At 45.8% G+C, this 19,246-nt stretch overlaps 1 protein-coding gene across 31 annotated transcripts in view; it reads left to right on the top strand.

Moving 5' to 3' along the window:
• Nucleotides 1-19,246, top strand: part of NRXN3 (neurexin 3) — a 1,270,857-nt gene that overhangs the window by 817,353 nt on the left and 434,258 nt on the right. For 2 of the 31 annotated variants that reach the window (XM_081172121.1, XM_081172124.1), the window contains exon 1: nucleotides 6,749-8,202. The exons of 26 other annotated variants lie outside the window; for them this stretch is intronic. In XM_081172121.1, coding sequence (XP_081028247.1) covers nucleotides 7,956-8,202 — 247 coding nt within the window. In that variant the 5' untranslated portion in view covers nucleotides 6,749-7,955. Of the gene's footprint in view, nucleotides 1-6,748; nucleotides 8,203-19,246 lie in introns of those variants that run through there. 3 more of the 31 variants (XM_081172119.1, XM_081172118.1, XM_081172123.1) reach the window with 2 other exon arrangements.

Genomic DNA, 19,246 nt, shown 5'->3' with positions numbered 1-19,246 from the left:
CCCACAGTCCGAATCCAGTTTAGAGGGATCACACCTGAAGTTTGCACTCCAAGGAAAGCTCCTTCAGTAGAAGCATCTTTTCAGGTGTCCATAGCAGACATGAGCGCCCAAATCAGGATTCTTTCTCCCCCCCCCCCATTAATACTATTTTGTCACTCTCTCTCTGTCTCTCTCTCTCTCAGACACAAACTCATAGGAATAGGACAAAGGCAGGCAGGCGAGAATTCTACCACTGAACCACCAATGCATTTCTAACAACATGATCACTTGTAACAACATGATTAAGGTTTTAAAATTTGGACTGTTAAGATATAATGTTCTATGGACATGTATGAATAAGTGTAAAATAATGGAACCAGGACGGGGAGTGGAGGGAAGTCAATTAAGATATATGAGTTAAAATTTTGATTATGATATTTGTTTTTTGTTATTATAAAATTAATAAATTGTATCTAAAAAAGGGGAATAGGACAATGGACTTCATCACAGCCCATAGTGATGCTACATGTACAAACCATTTATAGCTAGGGGAAGAGCCGTAGCTTAATTGTAGAATACATGTCTTGTCTGCAGAAGTTCGTTTCTACCCACAACATCTAGGTAGGGCAGATTCCCATCTGACACCCAGGAGAACTGCTTCAAGTCATGCTAGACAATGCTTAGCCACATGGGCCAATAAACTGAAATGGTCTAAGGCAACTGCCTCTGTTCCATCTAAATAGCACTCACATAATGGTGCTTATAGTGAGAGGAGGTAGAAATTCCCCAGCAATTCACAACTGCAGTTTGAAAGCTTGTGGTGGGAGAGATGGAAATTGATGTTGTGTTTGGGGGCTTCCATAAAAACATTTGCACTTAAGTGAGAGATGCTAAGGTTTCTGTGACACAAGTCTCTTGAGCTGCTTTTGAGCATCCCATAGAAAGAAAGGCAGATTGTCTCTCACCGGGAGCCTTCTTTTGAAATGCAAACTTATAAATGTATGTGTTAAATTGTACTTTAATTTAATTTTGGAGAGGTTTAGGGTGGAAAAGAGGAAATGACAAAAGTCTACCTAAGGCAGGATTACAATGCACACCTCCAAGTTCACTGTATAGTATTCCAAATCTCTGAAATGCAGCACTAAGAGTCGAGGAGCTTCCTTTTCATTATGTCTTAGAGGAAGGACAGTCTTACAATGATCAGAATGGAGTCAGCAGCAACTTCTTTCATCCCAAATGCTCATTATCTTGTTGGATAGAGGCCCCCTCCTTGTCCACCACTACCACCAACTTCCACATTTCCCAAATGAGCGATGCAGGAATGATTAACTCTTTCCAGATACTCTATGGATACTAATTTTCCATCCTATACCTGCATCACACAAACACACACACAAACACACACACACACACAGAGAGAGAGAGAGAGCGCAAAGCAGACACCAGACCAGATTTCAATTTACAAGCAGCATAGACTGGAGTCTATTGTTCAGTCTCATTGTATGTCAGTATGATACATCTTAATGTGTTTGCTTTTAGCACACATTTGGGAGTATGATCTGGATGAATGCAAATGTTTCAATATATTTCACTGTGGGCAGCATAGCTGGAATGCAGGCGGGGAATTCAAAGTCGGGGGGGGGGGGGAGCCATAAGCTACAGACACATGTCCACTTATTTGGAAGCAAGGCCCCTGAAATAAGTGGCCATGCTTGTCTGTTGCAGCAAAAGCAACAGATTCTTGTGACACCTTGCTTACCAACAAATACCGTATTTTTCGCCCCATAAGACGCACCGGCCCATAAGACGCACCTAGATTTTTTGGGGGGAAATAAAGGAAAAAAATTTTATTTCCCCCCCAGGTGCGCTGCGCTACACCAGGAGCTTGGGGCGTGCGGAGCTCAGCGCGCCCCAAGCTTCTGCATGCCGGCAAGGTCTCCGCTAGCGTGGGAGAGCCGGGCGCCTCTCCCAGGGCTAGCGGACCCCTGCGCTAATCCAGAAGCTTGGGGCAAGCTGAGGTCAGCGCGCCCCAAGCTTCTGCGTGCTGGCAAGCAGTCCGCTAGCCCTGGAAGAGCCGCGGGGCTCTCCCAGGGCTAGCGGATCGCTGCGCTACACCAGGAGCTTGGGGCGCGCTGAGCTCAGCGCGCCCCAAGCTTCTGCGTGCGCGCAAGCAGTCCGCTAGCCTTGGGAGAGCCGCTGGGCTCTCCCAGGGCTAGCGGATCGCTGCACTCTACCAGGAGCTTGGGGCGTGCTAAGTTCAGCGCGCCCCAAGCTTCTAGGTGCGCGCAAGCAGTCCGCTGCCGCCCCAAGCCTCGCGCACCCGGCAGGAGGTCCCACCGGGTGCGCGAGGCTTGGTGCGGCAGCGGACTGCTTGCGCGCACCTAGAAGCTTGGGGCGTGCTGAGCTCAGCGCGCCCCAAGCTTCTAGGTGCGCGCAAGCAGTCCGCTGCCGCCCCAAGCCTCGCGCACCCGGCAGGAGGTCCCACCGGGTGCGCGAGGCTTGGTGCGGCAGCGGACTGCTTGCGCGCACCTAGAAGCTTGGGGCGCGCTGAGCTCAGCGCGCCCCAAGCTTCTAGGTGCGCGCAAGCAGTCCGCTGCCGCCCCAAGCCTCACGCACCCGGTGGGACCTCCTGCCGGGTGCGCGAGGCTTGCAGACACTCGCCCGAAGCAGGGGGAGCCCTCCCGAGGGCTCCCCGTGCTTCGGGCGACACGCTGCCGCCCCAAGCCTCGCGCACCCGGTGGGACCTCCTGCCGGGTGCGCGAGGCTTGCAGGCATTCGCCCCATAAGACGCACCCCGATTTCCCCTTCATTTTTGGAGGGGAAAAAGTGCGTCTTATGGGGCGAAAAATACGGTATATTATGGCATAGAGTTCTGTGAACTACAGTCCACTTCATCAGGTGAATTTAAGGAAGATCACCTGCAAATGGGCATACCTCTGAGTAAACATGGGCAGGATTGGGCTGCTTTCAAGTTTTACGGGCTCTAATGATCCCATCAGCTAGATTTCTTTGTTATTCAAAGAATCAATCCGGCACATTGTAACATAGTATGTTTTATTACTTCCTTTTATTTCTTACTGCAGTACTCAGTTAAGGCAGCAAAGTCACTCATGGAAAGGTGGACCCCCTATTTTTACTTTTAAAAAGGAAATACCATTGGTGCAGGTCTTTTTTGTTTTTTAAAGCTGTGTATAAGAAATAGGACTTCTTTGGACAATGGGACAAGAATACCTTCTGCATTATATACTGCCACTTGTCGCAACAGAGCCAGCATCTGATGCTCATGAACCTGATTGAATCATAGCATGGATGAGGAAGGGTTTGCAACAGATAGTTGTGGGTGCTAGCTTTGGGGGTAAGAGACCAAAGAGGTGGGTGCCTTGTGCTTTTTTTCCCTTTTAGCATTAGCAGGTGAAGTTGGAAGAAAGCAACTGAGCTCAGATTCTATGATTCTGGTTTTGCTTCCCCAACACTTCCAAGCCTTCTTTGTTTTTCCAGTCTCCTAATTAAAGTAGATACCAGATACCAGATAGCCTCTTCCTTATCTTATATATCTAAGATTGGAAGCTTGCAGGCACGGTTTATGTGCTTTTTAATACAATTACTGTGTGGCACATAGCTGTTAAGGTGCATTATATTATATTATATTATATTATATTATATTATATTATATTATATTATATTAGGCATCTGTTCTCACCTATTAGCTCAGTCACATCACTGAATCATTTCTCAAACTTAAATAATTTATTCCTGTGTTATGTATTGGTTGCAGGAGTAGCCAACCTGGTGTTTTTTGGACTACAATTCCCAGCAGCCTCAGCCAGCATATCCAATGGCCAGGTATGATGGGAGTTGTAGTCCTACATTGAAGAAAACTCAGGCTTAAATCACCACTTGGGCTGCAACTAGATGGTATGATGTGGGATCTATGACTGAATGTCCTGCTGGTTGGTTGGTATTAAGAGCAAATAGGATACGACCACTCAGACATATTTTGGATCAGGGCCAAGAAGCTGGATAAGGAACCATTTCCCTCATGTTAATTTTTGTCCACTGTCCCATTGGCCACTTTGACAGGTGGGCAGGCACACCTGTCACCATGATGTCATATGGACCATTTTTCCTTTGCAGAACGGCTATAACTTGTAGTAGAGTCTACATTGACTGAAAAAGGGCAACATAAATGGTGAGGGATATTACAAAATTACCCCTCAGAGCTGGTATTGCCTCCGGTATTGGGGGCACATATACAACCTATATGATTGGTCTGCCACATGGAGCAACTGGCAACTCTGAGAAAATAGTGCAAGGGAGAGAATGAAACAAACACATTCTCTGAACACTGAAGCTCTAGTCTAAATTAAGCCATTGTCCTATAGAAAATCTACAAAAGAAGTGATGTCCTGTCAATCACATTTTGTTTAGTGCTCAGCCACCAAGTTCATTGTATGACCTTCTGCAAGTCGCTCTGTCTTAGCCTAATCTTAGTCTTGCAGGGTTGCTGTAAGGATAAAAGGGGAAGGTTCTAGGCATGTTACTCTCAATTTCTTTGGTCAGCGATGGGTCACCTGTGACACTCCAGATATAGGACTACAGCTCCCATCCACCCCCAACCCAGCATGCTGAGCAGCCAGGAATTATGGGAGTTGTAATGCAACAATATCTGAAGGACCACAAGTTTGCCATCCCTGCCTAAGAGGAAGGGTGGCATATGAACTTTAAAAAATAATAATCCTGTAAATATAATTATAGAAAAGTCAAACTTCCCTAAAAGGTTCATTCAAGTCACTGAGCCCACAGACCAGCTAAGTAGAATTGCCGTATTTTTTTCTCTTGCAGAGTTTCTGTGCCATTATATAATTTTACGTGTTAAGCGATTTATTAGCCAGTCTTTAGCCAAGGATCTCAGAGTGGCTTACAAAATAATACAATAAAACAAATAAAACCACGCACCATAAAATCAAATTGCAGCAGAGCAGAATAAAATGGCAACATTAAAAATGACACATTAACAACTAGGGTGAAAAGCAGAAATTCGACAACTGGTGCTTTTTCCATCTCTGCATGACCCCACGCACAAGGGAAACCTTCATCTGGTGAATTTCTCATTGTGCCATGGATGTTAAAATGCAAGGAAGCAGTGCCATAAACAAACAAACAAACAAACAAACACAAAGTTTGGCTCTCCTAATTGATGCAACAAAGTATTTTTATTTGACTCTGCTAACAGAGCCACAAGAGCCCATTTCCCCAATTTACTTCCCATAACTACTGGTGGCTGGTTGTTTTTTGGCTCCCTTGCCCACTTGCAATACCAAGTTGCATTATGACAAGCTTTTTTGAACTCCTAGTACATTCTGGTACAGGGATCATTCATTTCTTTCCCTTTTTGGTCTGGCAAAGAGCTTAGATTGCCTTGCTCACATTCCCAAGGTTCTCTTTGCTGTGATGTTCAGCACATCCTCTGTTGAGATCCATTTCAAAAGCCCCACCTTAAAAGAAGTCTGTATCACAGACAGCCACACTACTTGGCTGTGAGCCTCTCCTCCTGTTGCCCATAACCTCACAGCTGGCATTAAGCAAATCAAGGAGGCCCAGGTACAAAAACTCCACTTCTTTAGTCATAAATTTGTGTATTAAGAGCAGAGATGCTGATGCTTCTTCTTGCTATTGGATAGTTTAATATTGCTTTATTTGATACACATTTATTTTAGAGTTATTGTGACTTTTTATATTGAATCAGATTATTATTTTTATATGTGTTGGAAGCCGCCCAGGGTGGCTGGGGCAACCTAGCCATATGGACAGGGTATAAATAAAAATGTATGATTATTATTGCTGGCATGGTACTCTTGAAATAAGCATCATCCTCTCCCTCCCCACCCCGCCAAATTTCTGCCAGTATTTAGCCTCCCCTCCTGTCTTCCTGCTTTTAACTCTGTCTCCCTGTCTAAATAAAGATGCATCTTTTGTTTCCTCTTCTCCTTTGGGGCTAGCAACAATAAAACTGTAATTACATTTCAGAAAGCCATTTGAAAAAGGGTTTGGGATGGAACTGGAATGGAGCCAATATGTCCTTTGGGGTTCTGAGATAGTAGATCAGCTTGTTGTCCTGTGCGTGCATTCTGAAGAAGGGGTTTCTCTGCCTGCAGAGGCTAGTTTTCCCATCCTAAAGTCAGAAGCTCAGTTATTAGAATATATTATTTTGGTACAGAGGGGGATTCCTACAAAGTAATGCAGTGTGTGTGAGAGAGAGAGAGAGAGAGAGAGAGAGGGAAAGAAAGATAGAAATACTCAATACCTCTAAAACTCACTTTATCCTATCCCCTTGTAGGCTTTTATTTAGTAAAGTTTACTATATACACACATATTTCTCTCCCTCTGCCAACCTCAAGGCATAGGTGTCAGATGCACTGGAAATTAGACAGAGGCAGGTTGTATCAGCTGCTCTCTTTTATTGCATTTCAGGTATGAAAGGGGTGGGGAATCATGTGTAGTACATAGCTCAGGAGGGGAATCTTCCAGCCACCGTTAATTTTTTTATGTGTATTGATTACTGTTGATGATAATTTATTATTACAATAACCTTTCTGAAGCTGGATGTGACTAATGGGTTTGATTACCTTCCTTGCTACTTTCCCTCTCATTTAAGCTCTACCATTCAAAGTAACACTATAGGGAAAGGGAGATAATCTCTCTCTCTCTCTCTCTCTCTCTCTCTCTCTCTCTCTCTCTGTGTGTGTGTGTGTGTGTGTTGCTTTATGAGTATACACAGTATAATATGAATGGAGGAGGTGGGACTGCAGGTTCCTACTTCAGCCCCTCCTTTCCCAGGAACCAGCCAGTCCCTCTGCAGGGTGTTTGGGCTGCACTGATTCGCTCTCTGGAGTGATCCAATTTGCATGCGGCTCGCTCATTTGTGAATTTGGCTCCCTAAGTCTTTGCTTCACTTCACCTGAGCTTCCTAGTTGCCTTCACTTTAAGTGAGCTCGCCCTGAGCATCCTGTTCCATCTTTTTTTTTATTAAAAAAAAAAGAAATTAAGGAGGGGGAAGCTCAGTTTCTATCTCTCTTGTGGATTCTAGACTTTCCTCTCTCTCCCTCTCTTTTACCTTTGCTTCTTCAGTTTTTTCTCCTCTCCTCTTCTGTTAACACGGGAAGATCTGGCAAGCCTTTCTCTTCCAGAACACGAGGTGTTGTCAACCAGCTCTCAGCTCCCAAGTTGCCTGGATTCGAGGAGAACGCGGATCCAGTTTTTCCTCCTCTTCCCTCTTCTTCTTTTGGAGGGGTGCATGTGTGTGCTCGTGTGCCCGGGCGCGTATGCATGTGTGAAGGAGAGAAGCCCAAGCCATTCTGCAGTGCAACATTTGCCAGTGGAGAAGCAGCCAGACCAAACAAAGCCAAGAACTTGGAATTGGGATAAACAAGCAAACAACAACATACTTAATAACCTCTCTGGGGTCTCTGGCTATATGACCCCCCACTTGTGAATCCTCCTCTCTCCAGCTAAAAGTGAGAGAAAGGGGGATATGGGCAGGGGGAAATCCTTGAGGATCCTGTGAGCTTGGAGGAGGAACCTGACAGGTGAAAGAAGGGGGGCGGGGGAGATCCTTCTCTCCCTGCTATGCGTGGCTCCACGGATCTCCTCTGGAAGCTTGGTACGTCTAAGGGGAACCTGGCAGAATAAAAAGATAGAGAGAGAACCGGCTCCGGGGAGGATCCAGCTTGAATTGCTCGCTCTTGCGTTGGTTGGCTGCTTAACCCTTTCCGCACCCATCCCCCCCATAGCATACACACTCCCACTTCGGAAGCGACTCTTTTCCCCCCTCGCTCTCCTCCGCAGCTGGGTAGGATGGGGCCCTTGGCATCATGAACCATACTCTCTTTCCCCGGCTGGAATTCGAACTGCTTGGTCCCTCGTAGGCTTATCTATAATAGATACCCCCCCACCTTCTTTCGCCCTGCGCCTCGAACATGCGGTGCGTTGATCTGAGAACAGCACCGGGAGGCTGTCCCGCCTGGACCCTGTGGATGTGCTCCCTCTTTTGGGGATGGATCCTCAGCTCGGTGTGGAGTTCCTCTAGCGTGGATTTGCCTGCGTCCTCTTCCTCGTCGTCCGCCTCGCAGGCTCAGCAAGAGCACCATTTCCATGGCAGCAGCAAGCACCACTCCGTGCCTATCTCTATCTACCGCTCCCCCGTCTCCCTGCGAGGAGGACACGGTGGGTTCCGCTTCACTTTCCTTTCCCTTTCGGAGTAGCCTGAGGAGGAGGACGGCGGCGGGCGAGGCGAAGCGGGAAGTCTATGGCTCCGACCGAGAAGCTCCGTGGCTCTCCCTTCCTTCCTTCCGTCCGTCCCCCACCCCTCCCTTTCCCATAGATCAATTCTCTGCTCAGGAGGGGGGGAAATGAGAAGGGAAAAAAAGGCGAGAAGTTTCCCCGCGGAAAAAAAAAGCTCCTTCGAGCGAAACGCCTCAGTCCGTCTCCCTCCTTCTCCGGCCGCGCGTGACTATGCTGAACCCCTTTGCCTCTCCCGTCAGCAGGGTGGGGGGAAGGGAGAGAAACCCAGAAGGGACTTTCCCGCCTCAGGGCTTTTGTTGTGTTGTTGTGGTGGTTTGTTGTTGTTTCCGCCGCCGTTGGAAAGGCGCCAGGATAGAAGCAGCGGCTCTTCTGAGGGCTTGACGACCGGGAGCCGGCCTGGGCGGGAACGAGGGGTTTGAAAAGCAAAGAGGGGCTTCTTTTTTCTCCCCGGCGCTCCGCGTGCGCGCGCGGCGCAGGGAAGGGCAGCGATGTCGGGAACGGGAGGCGGGAGCAGCGGGCGGCGAGGGGGATCCTTCCGAGAGAGGCTGCCTCCTGCGCGCGCTTCGTCTGACCCTGGCGGCAGACTTCGGAGCCGGTGAAACCTGAGAGGTCCCCCCCCACCCCACCCCTCGCCCATTTACTAGAAGCCTCTTCTGCTATGGCCGGAGGAGCGGCGAAGAACCGGGTCGTCAGCTGCTCCCTCTGGGGCGCTGCGTTCCTCGTCAGCCTCACTGGAGGTGGGAGGGTGTGTGTGTGTGTGGAAACTTGCAGATGATGTGGGACAGAAGCGTTTCCACACGTTCGTTTCCTAACATGAAATGTAATTGGGGAAAGGCTGCGTCCTCTCCCCCCCCCCCATTTATTTCTCTCGTTTTCCCTAACTGCGAGACTCTGGCCCTCCACGGAAGATTCTCCCCATCCCACAAAAGGGGCGGGGAACACCCAGAGAGGGGCTGTGCCGCGCGCACCTTTTCTCGGCAGTACGGATCTGGGAAGCAAGGTTCGAGGAGGCCCTATTGAAACCAAGAGCGGGTGGGACAACCTCTCGGCAGATGCACTTCCTATAGCGCCAGCGCCTATACCGTCGCGGGGAATCGCGAGGGGGAGAATGCCGTTCTCTCCAGGTCTTGTTTTGCGGGCAGCTTCCCCTCGAAGCATCTGGCTGGACACATCCTGGAGAACAGGATGCGGGACTAGGTGGGCCACTGGCCTGATCGGAGGCGTGGAAGGGCAGTCCTTCGTTTCCTCTGGGCTCCCCTCGCCAGCAGGGTTTCATTCCTTTCAGGAGTGGCGGCGCGGGGGGCAATTTGATTTTGATTGTTCTCTCCGCCCCCCGGCAGAATTCCTGATCTGAGAATAAGAGGTGTTTAAGGCCTATTGTAGAAGTCGCCCCGGCTGCTCTGGAAGCCCCGCAATGTATAGGGGGATGGGGTTGCGTCAGTGTTAACCAAGAGCTGTGTAGGCAGTTGGTCTATATGCGCAAAGGCGCTCGTCTTCCGTATAACCGAGCCCTGCTGTACGGCACCGAGTCTTGTTGCCTCCTGACCCGCGCTAGCTTTGGGGAGGCGCACCATACACAAACAATCCCGCTGCTTCTTTGCCAGCGGGAGACACGCAGCAGGATTGCATGCACGTGCAACGTGTCTACTCAGAAGTTAGTTCCGTTGCAGTTGGGGGGGGGGCTTGCTGCTAAACAAACGTGCATAAGATTGCAGGGAGAGCCCCTTAACAAACATCTCCGATCCAAGCCTATAGTCTTATTTAAGATTTTCCTAAGCAACCCCCGCCACCCGGTTTCCGGCGTGCGGCTTAATCCAAGTTGGAAATTGCCAGCAGCGGAATGGCCCCGCCTCTCTCAATTTTATTTGATGAAGTTGTCAGGCAGCTCGCCGGGGCTTCTAAATGGAAGCACTCTGTCGTGGTGCCCGGCTTCTCTTGCTGTGTCTCGGGTACTGATTCCTTGAGAGGAGCGGGGGGAAGCGCGCAGAAAATAATAGGAACTAGATTGTTGGGGGAGTGTTACGCACAGTACCAGAGAGAACAAAGAAAAAAGGTTCCTAAAGAAAGCATTAGAAGGTAGAGAGGGGCGCGCGGGGAGTGGGGGAACCAAGAAGCAATTGGACTGGTGCAGTATCGACCACTGCCTGCCCCCCACCCTTGAATATAGATTTTTTAAAATAAATACTGGCTGTCGATGAAAATTCCTGCATGCGTTTCTTAGTTCTGTTGCCATCTTTCGGGCAGCGAAGTGTTAATCCAGGGGGCTGCTGAAGTTCTAAAAATGCGAGCCTTCCCTTGACTATCAGCCAAGGGAGTGTAAAATCTGGTTTCTTACCGTAAGTCATTTTCCCCTCCTCTGGCTGCTTCTAGCGCTTAGCGCCCCCTACAGATGTTCGCGCCCCCTTCCTGCAATCCAACAGGGAGGTACTGTACACAAGAAAGTGGCAGCAATGGGAGGGGGCACAGAAAGAGTTAAGTGCCTATGGGGGCGGGGGTGAGTGAGCTTTGCTCCACATATTTCTGAAAGAAGAACAATGGGTGTATTTTAGATAAGGATAGAAACCTCTCCTCCGAAGTAAGTCCTGTTATTTCATTTGATGGGGTTAACTTTCAAATAAGTGTGCTTTAGGACTGCTCCCTTTAAATTTAAATTCATTCTCTAGCAATCCTTTGTACTGTATGTGAAAAGTGCCTTTCTGTCTGCAGGGGTCCAGCAATGGGGTGAAGTGGGGGGGATATACTTTTCTGTCACTGCCTATGACTAAAAGCCAAGGAGGCACGGGGAACCCACCTTCCATGCAGGTATCTTGAGATACTTGATTCTCTAGCTTGGGGTGCCCATTGGAAGTAAACTCAGCATAGCACGTGGTAGCAAGTTCCCCATCATCTTGCACACATGATTGCTTTTACAGATAGGTAGCCGTGTTGGTCTGCCATAGTCAAAATAAAAAAATTCCTTCCAGTAGCACCTTAAAGACCAACTAAGTTAGTTCTTGGTATGAGCTTTCGTGTGCATGCACACTTCTTCAGATACACTGAAACAGAAGTTGCCAGACCCTTCTATATGATTGCTTTGACATTTTAGAGCAAGGAGAGGACCTTTTTTCTTTTTCTTTGAAGGCTGCATTCCCTAGGAGGCAAATCCTTGGAGGTCACATCCTAGTGGTGAGAAAGCAGGGCCAACGCCACTTACTCTCATCTTGATCACTGCTCCTCTCAATTTCTCTCTCACTTCCTTCATAAGACAGAGAACAGAGTGGGGTGATGATAATCAAGAGGGTGTGTATGTGTGTTTATGACAATCTTACTTCCACCCCCCACTCCACTCATTGCCACCTGCATGAAATTAGCCTGCTAGCCTTGAGAGGCCCAGCTCTCCTCTAAAGGAATCACATTCATTGGATCTTTTGTCAGTGAAAGGTGGGGGTGCTATGGAGCTGTGTTTGGTATTCTCTGAAAGTAAAATTATGTGCTGTATAGTTGGGGCCCACCACCTATTGTTGGGTTCCAGCTCCCATTAGCCATACGTCAAGGATCATGGAAGCTGTAGTCCAGAAACATCTGGAGGGTCACAGGTTCCTCATCCCTGCTCTATAGGATGCTGTGGAGTAATGAAGGACATTTCCTTAAAAATGAGGAACGCTTTGATGGCAAGATGGTACCCAAACTGCCTAATGGGCTGTTGAATGTTTGTGCCAGGCCTCAGCTCCAGAACATGTCTTTGTGGTCCAGTGCTGAGTGCTGAAATATATGAGAAGTTAAAACAAAGTGGTAAGCACCTTTTCCTTGCCACCAAGTAAGCACTGCTTAGTCCTACATACATGGGGTTAAGGGGCAGAACTTCCAGATCAGATAGTGTTCTAGGCAGGTGTCAAACCTAGCCACCTCTTCTTAGAAATTAAGCACTGCTTTGAAGTAAATGAAATGAGACCCTATGTGTAGTAAGTGACTTCCAGCGCATCACACTCTTTTCATTTTTCTGCAAGGGTTGGAGAGCTTGGCCATGACCCAAGCACTCCTGCTGATCTCAAACTCTTCCTTGTAGTCCTTTCTGTGTTTCTTCAGACATTGGCTGACAGCTCAGGCCTGGGAAGCTTTGTCCTCATTATGAGCATTGCTTTGTTGCCCTGAGCGTACACCCTGGCTCAGATGGCAGCAAATGAACATCATTAAGAATGCTTCAGCCTTGACCTGCCATTCTGTTCTCCCTCCCATCCAAGGCAGACTTGCCGGCTTTTACTGAGAATGAGTGTGAGCCAGTGTGGGTACAAATCCCAACTCTTCCATGATGTAAAGTGGGTCAGGATGAAGATGAATGAGGGAGGATAAGGAGGGGGGCAGCGGCGAAGCTGCACTTTGCACATTAAAGTAGTGCAGAACTATTTAAGAATAAACATTTCTAGCATGCTGCTCCCCTATTCAGAGCCAGTATCCAGGTTTTACTTTTCTTTTCACTGGGGGCCAGTCAGTCTTTGCATTTCTGATCTACATCTCACCTTGTTCTACAGTCCCTAATCATTTCCTTAATTATGCTATAGATGCCTACTCAGAATAAAATCCCAGTGGGTTCAATGGGGCATACCCTCAGGTAAGTGGGTATGCAATTACAACCATGGTCTTGTTTTGCAATTTGAACTATAGTCCCTAGCCCAAGAAATTTTGACACCTGAGGTAGACTCCAAAATGGCACACACATCCCTCAGCCAGGGAAGAAGGGTTGACAAAAGATCTACATCAGGAACAAGTGGGGAGGGGAAGATTGACATTGGGATCTGCTGCCTCTGTGAATCCTGCTGCCTGAAGCTGTTGCCTCACCTTGCCTCATGGGTGGGCTGGCTCTGATAGTCCCATGTCTGACTTCTGTTCTACATCTCTGGTAAGCCTTAACTTTGAGTGTTGGCTACCTGTTACTTTTTCCCAGCAATGTTCTGCTTTCCCCACCCCTGATCTTACCGTGAAGAATCCTTCCATTGTGATCTTAATTGCAAAAGTTAGCCGGAACTGTCACACTGAAAGCAGCTATCCCATTCATTTCAGTGGAAGCTCTTCATAATAACTTTTGCTGCTTTGGTTTCCTTAGTTGGAACAATGCCCAAATGATTCAGTTGAATATTACATTCTTCATCTAATAGGTCTTTGGACAGATAGTTTTTCATGCATTTTCTTACATTGGTCATACTTTTAAAGAATAAATTATTTTATATTTCCAGTTGACTTTACATTTATCCTTATAATAGGCTATGTAATATTACAGGCAATTATAAATACCCCTTGAGGAAGTTTTGTTCTGTGGGCCTCAAGAATGTAAAATCTTTTAGACACAGATAATACGGTTTTTTTAAAAAAAATATGTCTGTTTATTGCAGGCATAGGCAACCTTCAGCCCTCCAGATGTTTTGGCCTACAACTCCCACGATCCCTAGCTAACAGGACCAGTGGTCAGGGATGATGGGAATTGTAGTCCAAAACATCTGGAGGGCCAAAGGTTGCCTATGCCTTGTTTATTGCCTTTATATGCCTTCTTTATTCCAAAGAAGGTGATTGATATTTCTAAATCATGGCTTGCAATCTAAGAGAAGTGATAGAAAAAGGGGGAAAGACATGGGAAGGGAAGAGGAAGAATAACCACCCACTAAGTTAATTTAACTACTTTATTCCTCTCACTCCTAAATTGCACTGTGGGCATTCCAGTCTTCATTCTGTCCCCATTCCTGTACATCTAGACCAAAAAGAAAAGTAATCATGTCTAGAATCTATAATTCTGAAAATCGTTTTATTTCCTTTTTGAATTTTTAAAAGTCTTTTTTAAGATGAATTTTCAAAAGATGAATTTCAAGGCAATAATAAATATCAACTTGTTAAAAACAATACTTTAAAACTTAAAAAAACCTAAACCCAACAGCATCTATAATTTGGAATGTTGGGGATTGGTAGGGTGGAATACACTTTTGAATTAGAAGAATGATCTTGATCCCCCCCCTCCATATTCATTTCCCCTCAACTCTGTTCATCAATCTATTATGTGAAAGGTCAATAGAAGACAAAAGCAGAATACAGCACCACTAAGGAACTTGGTGCATTTTCACTGCACCTTTATTGCTGTAAGGGAAGCAAGAGGTTCTATCAGTGTATATCAGCCCCTGGACCAGCCTGAGACTGTACTTGTTTGCAATCTCAACATAGAGCTAGGCTGGCAGTCTACTGTCTTTGGGAGTGAACAAGCGAGACAGAGGGAAACATAGGGACCACAAAGACAGCTGGTGTCTTATCAAAACACACGCTTGGTTTATATTAGTGTTTCCTCCCTTGTTGTACGATAAAAACATGCTCAAAAGTTGGACCTGTGACAGCTTCGCCGAGTCACTTCTCAAGAAAGTAGAGAGAAGAGCAGGCTGTCTGTGTTTACACAGGGCTTAATTTCTTCTTTGCAGAAGGAAACAAACAATCTAATTCTGCTGCCCTTACATTGCTAGCAGCAAAACTATCAGAACAGAGTTAAGAGTGGATAAAGTTAATTCAAATGGACTTCAGTGGTCTTAAGAGCACCTACCTCTATACTGTCTTTAGTGGCTGAAACATCCTCAGATCCCTGCTTATACATTTGCTGTTTCTTTTACATTTCTATCCTATCGTATCCTGGAGGCTTGCTTGAGGGAGGGATAACTTTTAAAATAGTAAATCATCTCAAAACAGGTAACACAGGAAACATTACCATTGGTTCTGCCATCAAAACGTAGCACAACTTTAAAGGTCTAACAAAACCCCTTAGACTTTATCTTCAGTTGTGCTACATTTTAATTCTACTTTGTGAATGGTACTCTTGTATGGACTTTCGACCTTTTTTTGAAAGCAAATCCCAACACCAGGATAGGTGGTGAACAGTGGTGAAATTGGTGATGGGAGCTTCTATTTGCAGTGGCACCTGGGGCAGGTTGCACTTTCATGCTCCTAGCTTTAATACAGATAGTATGGGATGCAGAGTGCAGGCCTAACTGTCTTTATGAGCTCCCTATGGTATCATAACTAGTACCAGCGTTTGAAATTTGGGCTTGCTGCTGCACGCCTGCAGACTTTCTCAGAAAAATCAATGAATCTGCTAGGTACAGATTTATTGTGTTCAGCAAATATTAATGAATTGACCTGAGAATGGGCCTTTCAGTGGTGGCACCCCTTTTGTAGAATTGTCTCCCCAGGGAAGTACGCTTGGCACCATCACTGCTTTGTTTTTAGGTGCCAGACAAAAACTTTCGCATATGCCGAGTCTTACAGTTTTAATCAGATGGGTAGTTGGATCCGTCATTTGTGAACCCCTGTTAGACCTTTTTAGTTGTGGCACTCCAAGACTGAAATGTTCCTCCAAAGGAGTCTAACCTGGTGCTGAGGCTGATTCTTTTTTTGTCATCACATGATACTTTTATATTTGCCCAGGCTATTTAGTTTTGGTTTTTTCCTGCATTGTCTTAATACGTTTGTTATGTGCTCTGCCACTCTGGTTTTATTTTTATGTGACTGATTACTGGTTTATAGTTATTTTATTCTTTTAAATTTATGTTAGCTGCTCTGAGAGACAATTGTCTGAAGAGCAGCATATAAAATTGCTACATAAATAAACAGGTTGTGATGTGTGTTCGTTGTGATCCAACCACATAAAGATGCAAGTAAGGGACCTTGATCCATCCTGTGTAGCTTCTGAGTGTCTTCTCCTCAGGGTGCTGTCCTTCCTGCAGAAACTGTATGTTTCTTTGCCTAAGAGGACAGGGACATTTCAAAGAAGGATCAGATGCTACCACTGTTTGCACTTTGGGGGTAATATGCAAAGGAAGGACTTGGGCATATCCTCCACAAAGAGCTTCATCAAGCAAAGTGGGGGCAGGGAAGACACGAGTTTCCCTATTGCAACTTCAACCTGATTTTACAAAAATAGAGAGCGTGACTCATTCACCTTTTCTCTTTTTTGTCCTTCTGCAAAAATACATCATTTCAGGTTTGGGGGTTGTGGGCTGGGGAGCAAGATGCACAGGAAAGTCAGAAGAATACTTGGATATGTTCAGGATAAAATTGCCCCACTCTCAATACTTTACCTTAAGAATCTTCATTGAGGTTTCTTTTAAAAGTAAAAAACAGAGGTATATCTAAGGCAACCTTTCCCAGCCTGGTGTCCTCAAAATGTTGCACTCAACTCCTGTCAGCCCCAGCCAGCATGACTATGAGCCAGGGATGATGGGAGTTGGAGTCCTATGACATCTGAATGTTACCAGGTTGTTGTTCATTTGATTTCCAACCCACCCTTCACCATAAGGTCCTAGAGCAGGCTATAACAATGTAAAAATCCAATATTAAAATCAGCTTAAATAATGTATAACACAAATAACAGGGGAAAGTTGTAAGAAATGATCACATTTTAACTGAAATCCAATGGTCCAGATCCAACATAATGCCAGGGCTTAGTGTGAACGAGCAAACATGCAGGTTCCTGCTGCTACTGTGCTATCCAGGGCTAAACCATGGTTTGTCTTAGCATTATATCCAATCCCAGGCTCATGGTTTATTTCACTCCTGGTTTGTCTGGCAGAGACAAACTATGAGCCTGGATTCAGACATAAAGCTAAGCCTAACTGTGGCTTAGCTTCAAGTAGCACAACAGCATCAGGACCAGGGAGAGCGAAGTGGCCAGGATTTTTGATGTGAGCATCTATATGCATACACATACACGCTTAGTGATGGTTTAGCTTAGAGTTATGCGTAAACTGGGTCAATGTGTGTGTGTGCTTCTAAATTGCACCCCCACTGTTAACGTCAACCCTCCCACCACTTTCTTCAAAGCTCAAAATCTTGCATATTCTCTTCTCAACAGAAACTAGCCAGACAAGAAGTTTTTTTGTGTGTATGTGTTTCCTTGTGTTTGGTCAAAATAGCTTTGCCATTGTACACACAGAAAATCTCTCTCTCTCTGTGTGTATATATGCCATGTTCGAAAATGCCTATGCGAAAACCAAAATGTGTTTGTGATGCAGGAATCAGCATTGTGTTGGCATTGCTAGAAGTGTCAGAGTTAATCCTGAAATCACCTTGCCGGTGCTTTCCTGCAGCTTAAGCAGCAACCTATACATGTTGAAACAAGGCCAGGGAATTATACAGAGCAGCAGGTCCTGTGTAGAATGATTTCCTGAGCTGTGTTTACACTCCTGCAAGCAGGCAGGCCAACCTGGGCTGAAACAGAATGATGACAATGCAAAAGCTGCAGTGACAATTATGTCTTGCATGAAGCAAAACAAGTCTTTTCTCACCTTCTGACAAGCGGAGGGAGGAAAGTTTTAATTCTGTTTGACCCAGAATATACAGTCAGCATTAGCTTGTCAGCAGTGGAGAATTCCATCCTGCACTTTATTGAGCATGAGTGTGTTGGGCCCATTAGGTGTCCAGATACAGCAAGGATTTCTTGCCTCTGGAACAGTTACCAGGACTGCTTAGCTCCCTGCTGGGTCATCTGCTTACTCAAAGGCAGCCCCAACGGCTAGCCAGCCCTTCTCTGCATGTCTTCGTTGCCAGCGCTAGGCTGTTGAATAATGCATGCCTTTGGTTGGCAGATAAAATGAGGAGATTTGCATTTGCTTTATGATGAATTAATTAATTTGGTTTCTTTGCTCCCTCGCTCTTGTTGCCATTTTCAGGGAGCAAGGGGCCTGCAGAACATTTGTATGACACTACATGTGGTTAATCCCAGCCCGTAGCAACTGTTTGACGTCTTTGCAATGTGTGTGTGTGTGTGTGTGTGTGATGACAGAGAAGGAAAGCAAAAGCTTTTAAAATTGTTTAGGCTCCATCAGACTGTTGAATAAACAGGTCAGGGTGAAAAGCAGGCTGTTTGTGAGTGGGCACCTCAGTGTATAGTTGCAGAATATAAAAGCCTTCAAGTGGCAGTTTATTAACATGTGCAAATTATTACTTGATGTTGCCATTCTCAAGGAAACAGACCCTAACAGATGCTACACCTGTTCCTTTTCTGTTGGTGAGTGAAAGCTAGCACTTAAGAAAACGATGGACAAATGGTTGACTGACACATCACAAGCATGTGCTCTGAAGCTTTTGTATGGGGCCAGCCCGCTTCAGTACTGACCTGATGTTACTCTAGAATTACTCTTGGATGCATTTTACAGCTGTGACAAACTCTTAGATTGTGCATTTGTAGCAAAGAGCCCACAAAGTGTTGTCATTGATTCCTATCTGTAGCATTTTCTGTTCCTCCATTCTTGTATGAATCTCAATCTGAAAGAAGGCCAAATAGTAATATGATTCAGAAATGGAGGCTTTCTTTGTAGAGATTGTCAGTCAGTCAGTCTGGTGTGACTACAAAAAGAGGAAAAAAGCACCCGGTATCATATTGGTAATCATACCAATTTCATTCATACTTGTCTTCTTCTTTGGCGATCATTCGTAGCTGAGTAAGATTGTCTTCCTAGCTTCATTGAAGACTTGGTGCCCCATCTTTGACAATGCCCCCTATGCAATATATGCAGAAAGTCCTAGTCACCTTGGATGTTCAGTCATAGTCATTTCAAGATGCCAGCTTGCAAAGTTGAAAAAGAGAATAACTGCTACCAACCATAGCACATAATATTAGACTAGATGGACTACTGATCTGACTTACTACCAGGCAGGTCTCTTTAGGTTGTGCAGATACATTTCTCAGAGACATTTTAATGACTTTGATCAGAGCATAGTAATGCATTGGACTATTATACCTGAAATGGCTTCACAATTGCTTGATTTTCATGCTTCCAGTGCTACCTTAATGTGGAACATAAATGCTTATGTAGATCACTCATGTCTTCGATTCTATTATTCTGTGTCAAAAATATGATACGTTAAGGCACATGTCTGCTGCTGAGAAAGATGTGGACTGCGTTAAAGATTATACAAAAGTTCTACACATGGCTCAGGAATATCTCCATGGCAAGTAAACTCC

Source organism: Podarcis bocagei, assembly GCF_964188305.1.
Source record: "Podarcis bocagei genome assembly, chromosome: 1".
Taxonomy (NCBI): domain Eukaryota; kingdom Metazoa; phylum Chordata; class Lepidosauria; order Squamata; family Lacertidae; genus Podarcis; species Podarcis bocagei.
This window is presented reverse-complemented; position numbering and strand designations above follow the sequence as displayed.